The sequence below is a fragment of the Dipodomys ordii genome, unplaced genomic scaffold, assembly GCF_000151885.1.
Source record: "Dipodomys ordii isolate 6190 unplaced genomic scaffold, Dord_2.0 Scaffold78, whole genome shotgun sequence".
Classification (NCBI taxonomy): Eukaryota; Metazoa; Chordata; class Mammalia; order Rodentia; family Heteromyidae; genus Dipodomys; species Dipodomys ordii.
In genome coordinates this window covers 1374973-1382469 of record NW_012267294.1, presented here as the reverse complement: position 1 = coordinate 1382469, position 7497 = coordinate 1374973, and the positions used below count along the sequence as shown (strand labels likewise).

Below are 7497 nucleotides of genomic sequence, written 5' to 3'. Positions count from 1 at the left end.
CAATGCTGGGGTTGGAAGTTGGCCTGTATGTGCTAGGCAAGTGCTGTGCAACTGAGTCTCACTCCCAGTGTCACACATCTGACTCTGCAGATAGCATTTCAAGACATCTGGAAGCTCTGTTTAAGATTATGCATCAGGGCTGGGAAGGTGGCTCAGTGGTAGAGCACTTGCCTTGCATGCATGAGGCCCTGGATTTGATTCCTCAGCACCACATAAGCCAAAAAGAAGAGCTGAGGGACAGCGCCCAGGCCCAGAGTTCAGGCCCCATGACCAGACCCCCCCCTAAAAAAAAAACAACAGATTATACACTCTTTATAAACTCTCTCTCTCTCTCTCTCTCTCTCTCACACACACACACACACACACACTCACAAGGCACCATTGAAGTTACCATGGGAAACCGGATACAGCTAGTGTTTGTTGAAATGATCATTAACGGGCTTAACATGCTGAAAACCTAAGATATGTAAACATCTAGTCTGTTGGAAAATCTTTTGTACATCAAAGGCTTTTCAAGTACAGTTTATACCTTTTCAAAAGGTCCAGAGCCCCTAGATGTTTTTTTAAAAATTAGACTGGATTACTGTGCTGGTTGTTTCAAGTATGTGGTTCTAAAAGAAACCAATGTCCTAATTCCTTTTAGGTTCTAACTGGGATAAGTCTGTTGATTACCTTGGTCTTTCAAAGACATGATCAAACACTCCCTCAAATACCACCAACTTCTGTTCACCAATAAAATATGCCCAATTGTGCCACAATCTTCATTCTGTCCAAACAAAACTATTTTCTCCAGATAATATGGTTTAGCTTGTTTTTAATGTAGTGTGATATAAAAATGAAGACTTCTTCATGGTACATTTGGCTTTACAAACGTTAATGCTTGTTATACATTGTACATCATTATAATCTATTGACCAGCATTAGCCTTTTCAACATGGGTTAATACCAAAACTGTGAATCATGGAACTTTTACTCAGCACACACACAATCTACTGCAAACTTAAATAGTAACCTATTTTAATATCTAACTGAATTATTGGATCCATTGTAGGATTGTGCTTATTTATCTCAGAAGATAGGCAACTAGCAAAAATACACATTTCTCTTGCATATTCCCACCCCCATATTACACTGGAAAAGAAATACATTATTCAGTGCACTTCCTAAGAAATAAACTCCCTTATAGTATCTCTTTATATATCTATCCCCAAACAAAGGAAGAGCATAATGCAACTTTTAAGATTACCAGTTAAAGCAAGAGAGGTAATAATACTCTGGCAATGGAGCTTCCCTTCCTGATTGGAAGGTTCAGCTGTTTTATCAACACTGTTTCATTTTGGCTCTGTAATGGAAAGAAAATTCAACGTGTGATTGCTTTGGATAGTTTTAAGATACGTCCCTACACCATTCTACTCAACACCCTGATGCATCGGCAGCATTTTCATATTACGGTATTTACTAAGCTTAATCAACCAAACTGTGGGGTCATCAGTATACTGCTGTGATTTCCACACTGATTTCCACCACCTGCCTTTCCCTAGCAGCTCATATAGGATTAAAAGGAACAGAATTAAATTACAGGAGGTCTGTGTGCTGCTGGATAGAGCTGGTTAGGAGAATGTGTGTGAAGGCACCAAGGCTGCTTCCTCCTGGTGCATGTAAAATCAGGAAGCCACCATGTCTGAGTTGGGGTGTGGAGAATCCTGTTTGGAAGAGGGACATCTTATTTTATGGACTACACAGTCTGGAGGCTTCTCTCTATACAAACTTACAATGATGGAAATGGCAGAAGTTTCTAGAATGAGAGTGCAACTTGGCAGCTTGCAAACCAAAGCCAGCTTTGAACCTGCTTGTTTATACAGCAGCATTTAAAAGCTTTCTGACTCAGCTCTGGAAAATTTAAAGAAATGATTAATATTTAAAATGGAAATTTTGTTACAATTTGGATTCCACAAAGATCTAAAGAGCTGGTAGCCCTTGTCTAGCATTCTTGCATGGGACTAGCTAGAGCTGAATAGGTGGCCCTTTTACATGGGACTGGAGCATTTTAGCTTGCCAAAGTTCCTATCATTTCAGGCTGTTTAACAGCACTGCCAGAACGATCTGCTTCACACATTCATATGACTAGTACATTTTTGTGACCCTGGGATGAGTTTAGTTGTGCCTTTTTATGGTGATGAAGACTTGGACTTCATTTGGAATTCCCTGACTTACTGTGGAAGGTATTCTGCCTGTGAGTGACTGGGTCCGAGACACATCTAAGTTGCTTTGGTAGGTAATCTTAATGTGCAATTCTACTTGTCCTTTATGGTATATTGCAAACTTCAAAGATATAATCACACTAATATTTATGTGTTTAAGTGTGTGCATGGTGAACATGTAAAGGGGTATATATCTACATAGACAATATGTATACTTCCATTTAGGCAAAAGTTAATTTGGTCGCACAGATACAGACAAGTGCTGGCAGCTTGGAGAATAGTAACATTTTGGTAAAACCAGTATAATCGACTTATAGTATTACAAAGAGTGAATTTTTAAGTTATTGCTTTTTGATTACAGAATAAAGATTTCATTCTGTTGCAAAATACTTTTATACTAACCATTTTCCTATTCAAGTAAAAGCAATCAGAATCAGAAGTTCCTTACACAACAGTAGATGCTTGAAGGTATTTTTGAATGGAGATGTGATTTCATTCTATTCAAGAATTTATGCAAGAAACTAGGAGTGACTTAATTTTTCAAAAGTACAAGAAAATCAGCACCCCAACTGTTTAGTGCTCAGGAAGGCTTCACAGGCTCTATAAAGCTCAGCTTTATAGCGTTCACACCCACCTTTGGAAGCATTCCCATATTACTTATGCAGCCTTGTTTCAGAACACAAAGCTTGTAGTAAAAACAGTAAAGAAGGATTAAAAGCAGTGTTGGTTTTTAACATTCAGAATTCACAGAGGATCTCATTTTCTGCAATTCAGTGATCTCTTTTTTTTTTTTTGCTGCAGAATCACATTCATATGGCAGTCTTATTTCAGGCACTTTTAAAACATGTTCATCTGGAATAAAACCACTTCTGTATAATTAAAAATGAATGTTGAATAATTCCAGTCCCAAAATAGACGACAGATCACTACCTGGCTCTCAATTAGCTTTCTCCATCACAACATGACGGTGACTGCTGAGCTTGAGATATCTCTGAGGTGCCCTTCTAGCTTAGTACAAAGACATGAGCCATAAAAATCCAAACTACTGTTTCTACTTTTAAAAAAAATACAAAAAGGTCAAATATACTAAATACAGATGCTTTTCACTACCATCAAAATAAATAACACAATCTGACTCCATGGTCTAACGCTGAGCTCTTGGACGATTGGATGGAATGTCAAAGGTTGAGATGCCTAGGGACTAGCTGCTGGTAGGCAAAAGTATCTCAACGTCCTTGCCGTTAGCCACCACGGCGCTTGAAGAGCAGCTGCTGGCAAGGTCTTCTGTGGTGGTAGCAGAGGCTGCCTGGGGATGAGTTTTGGTCACTGAAGTGGTAGTGGATGGAGAAGGGGTGAGGCCAGGCTTTTTTGGTGGGATAGGTGGAGGGTTACCTCTCTCAGCTCTGGGGATGGTTGGAGACTTGATTCCTGGAGACAGGGGACTTAGAGGGCTGGACACTTTCCCTGGAGTAGGTGAATGGCTGGTATCACCTCTTGAGCTGGCCGTGTTAGCCAGATTTCGGTAGTCTGTGCCAAAGGGAGAACTATTGGGAGAAACAAGCTTGATTGGCCCTTGCTGGCTGGTGAATCTGGAGAGCACCTGAGTGACTGTGTTTCGGGCCAGCTGCTTGGCAGCAGAGTTATCTAAAAGGGTTGGGGACAAATCCCTGGATGGAGGGCTCTGTAAGCCACTGGCTTGCTGGTCCTGATCTGCCTGGGACTGAAATTTGTGCCGAGCTGCATGGAACCGCTGGTTGATCCCTACTTGGTAGGATGACTGGTAGCTGGGGCTGCTAGCCGATGACCCCAGTAAGCGCTTAGTAAGTACTGGTGAAGAGCAAGGGGAGGACGTGAGAGAGGAGGAGGCAGTGCTGCTGGGAGACAGTGAGCTTCCACTGGAGGGGAGGTGACCGGCCATCACAACTGGAGTTTCCATTCCCACAGGACACCCACCATTCTCTACTGGTTTTTCTTGGGACAATGCCATAGCTTTCTCTCGTGGAGGCACTTGGTTTTCTGCACTGTTGCCTGCAATCAACTCCCTGGCAGTTTGAATTTCTGGGTCGCAATGACCATTGGTTTTTGCATATGAGTAAGAAGATGTGGTAGGGCCGGGAAGACCAGTGTTTGCCACCTTGGCTACGGGGCTCCCATGGGTTCTTTCTGCTGGAACGTTCTCCGTTTGGCAAAATACAGACACGAGCATGGGAGGCTCAGTTGCTGTGCCTTTGGACATGGCTGCTCGTTTCTTCGGTTGCTCATCAGTGCTACTGTGCTGCTGGGAAGCCTCTAGGGTCTTCACGATCTTCTTCAGACTTTCCATCTCTTCTTTCAGAGCTTTGGTCCGGTTCTCTTCTCGGTTCAGTTTTGCTCTCAGTTGTTCCCTTTCGATATCAAACTCAGACAACTGCTTCTCCACCTGGGCCTCGGTCTGCTGGCCTCGCTTCCGCTCGGCCGCCAACTCTTCCTCTAGTTTGCTGACGCGGCTTTTTTCCTTCTCCAATTTCAGGCTCAGCTCTCCAGCCTTCTGCCCCTCCTCTGCAGCCTTGCTGGTGGCTTTTTTGCACTCGAGCACCAGCATGGATGAGAGCTGCTTGTGGCGGGAGCGCTCCTCCTCCAGCTGACTAGAGAGCTTCTTTTGCTCTTTTTCAAATTTTTTCACTTGAGACTTTTCAAATTCCAACTAGAAAAAAAAAATACCGCCACACGTCTTGATTAGAGCATGAAAACAAAGATCTATTGACAAATGCTGAAGGGGAGTGTCCTGGCTAGATGTTCTCCAGTGCATGGGATTACTGTGTATGCTGTGATGCTTAGATGAACATTCTTGAAGTATCTGAACATCAAATACAAAAACTGCACACATTATGATTTAATCTTTCTGTAAGACTGAGGAGGCACGCAGAGTTCTTACTGTGTCAGGGTTGTTAAACAGAATGTGATTCATCACTGTGTGGGGAATACACAGAACCCAAGCAAAACAAATTAAAAAAATGATATAAGCCAGATTTTTCTTTTTTTGGGGGGGGGGAATGGGGAATGCTTTTGAAACAAAACTTTTGGTTTAGTAATATTTTTCTCTGGTTTTAAAAAGGAACAAATAATTGTTTCACTATTTTTTTTAATTTTTTACCATAGTTTTCTATTTTGGTGGTACTGTGGTATGGACTCAGGTTTCATATACTAAAGGTAGGTGTTCTCTCCCACTTGAGCCATACCCTTGGCCCTTTTTTTTTTTTTGCTTTAATTTTTTGTTAGAGTCTCATGTCTTTGCATGTGGCTGGCCTTAGACTGCCACCTTCCTACCTATGGGCTCCCACATGACTGGACCACATCACTGTGCTCTCAGCTTATTTGAGGGAGATAGAATCTCACCAACTTTTTGTCTAGGCTGGCCTTGGGAAAGAAACGCTCATCTCTACATCCTGAGTAGTTGGAATTACAGGTGTGAGCCACTATGCCTGATCTAAACTGGATCATGTTCTTCTCTAACACCCCCTGTCATTTTTGTTTAGTTTGTGGAGATAGGACTTACTAAATAACTAAGGATGATTTTGCACTCTTAATCCTCCTACTTCAGCCTCTAAGTGCTAGGATTAGTGTTGTATTCCACTACACTTGGCTCAAACTTTTTATTTGGTGCTGGTCCTGGGTCTTGAACTCAGGGCCTGGGTGCTGCCCCTGAGCTTTTGTGCTCAAGTCTTGTACTCTACCACCTGAGCCACAGCTTCATTTCTAGCTTTTGGTGGTTAACTGGGCCTTCCTGTCCATGCTGGTTTTGAACCAAAATCCTCAGATCTCAGCATCCTGAGTAGCTAGGATTATAGGTGCAAGCCACCAGCACCCGGCCTGACTCATACTCTACACAAATGTACTGTTTTTGTCTTGTAACATTATTGCAGAGACTTTGAAGGATCTGAGAAGGAAAAGGTTGAGAACTTTTTTTTGGTCAGTGTTTTTCAAATTCTGAGACCTATTAGTGGATGAGTTAAAAAAGCCAAGTGAGAGTTTGTGGCCCGAAGTTCTGGCCTCAGTACTGGCTCATACATGAATGCACATCCCTGGCCCCGCTTCCCACTCACACAAGAAAACACTAATATATACTGTAGGCAGTAAGGATTATCTGTCTCTTTCTGAGCTTTCTGTTGTAGGCATGATAGGTTGTGAGTTTCTCATTGGAGGTCCAACTTCAAAAACTTTATGCATTATGTAGGATAATCCCTGAGCAATGCAAACCCTGCTGTGATCCCTTTACTGTTATTACCTGCTGAGTTAGCCGCTCTCTTTCCTTCTCCAGCATGTATGTGACATCATCTCCTTCAGCTGTGTCCTGTGCATGCCTCTGTCTTTCTTCTTCAAGGTCTAGAATCACCTTGAAAGAATTTTTAAAAATTCATTTCAAAGTATCAAGTAATCACACTTACAACACTAAGTGCTTAACTAAACAGTTAAGATAGTTCCAGATTGAATAAATAAACAAATGAAATCCAGCCAGGCCCCTCAAGGAGTATGCTGTCTAGTAGGGTGGAAGACATCTAAGCTATGTGCTAGAAAACAAGATATTTACTTTATTTGAATTCTATTCAGAATGGTATGTAAACAGAGAGAAGAGAGCAATTAGTGAGCTACAGAGCTTGAGAAAGTTTCTATGAATTAAAAAAAGGTCTGGAAAACTGGCAAGCAATGTGGTTTTGTGCAGGGGCCAGGTGTAGGTGATAGAAAGCCTACGTGCTCCTCTAATGCTCAAATTGCTGGGGGTACCAAAACCATGGTGATTAATACCAGCACTGGGGAAATAGGCAGGATTGATCGTGTGTTTAAAGCCAGCTTGGACTAGTAACAAGACCAAAAATACGAGGAGAGGAAGGAGTCCTGCAATAAGCATTTCATGTGGCTTGCTTAATTCAGACAGCCAGCTAGAGGTAAGGGGTGAAAGACAGCATTTCATTCTGCATGCAAAAAGGCTCAATTATTGCGATCATAAATAGATTTTCACAAGGCCTCTTAAATATTCCAATTACCCTGATGCTAGAGGATTAAGCTTAATTTTAAGGAGAAAACAAATGTAAAAGGCACATTGTCCTGCTTATACACAATAATATTCTGAATGGCAATGAATTACACAGTGGCTTCTCCAGAGGTGCCTTCCGTAGCAGAGCACTGGCATACCAATGGCTATTTCTTATGACTTTACATCATAAAAACGTTTATGAATAAGGACAGAAATTTTCTGGAAAATGAAACACACTTCCCCTCTTCTTTAAAATTAAAAATGGTCTTGTGTACTTCCTTCTAG

The 7497-nt window shown here is 41.8% G+C and overlaps 1 protein-coding gene across 1 annotated transcript in view; it reads right to left on the bottom strand.

Annotated features, from left to right (window-relative positions):
- Positions 1-797: 797 nt before the first annotated feature.
- Cttnbp2nl (CTTNBP2 N-terminal like) overlaps positions 798-7497 on the bottom strand; it is a 50861-nt gene continuing 44161 nt past the window's right edge. The window contains exons 5-6 of the mRNA XM_013024757.1: positions 6466-6573; positions 798-4884 (exon numbers count right to left, since the gene is read on the bottom strand). Coding sequence (XP_012880211.1) covers positions 3403-4884; positions 6466-6573 — 1590 coding nt within the window. The 3' untranslated portion in view covers positions 798-3402. The remainder of the gene's footprint in view (positions 4885-6465; positions 6574-7497) is intronic.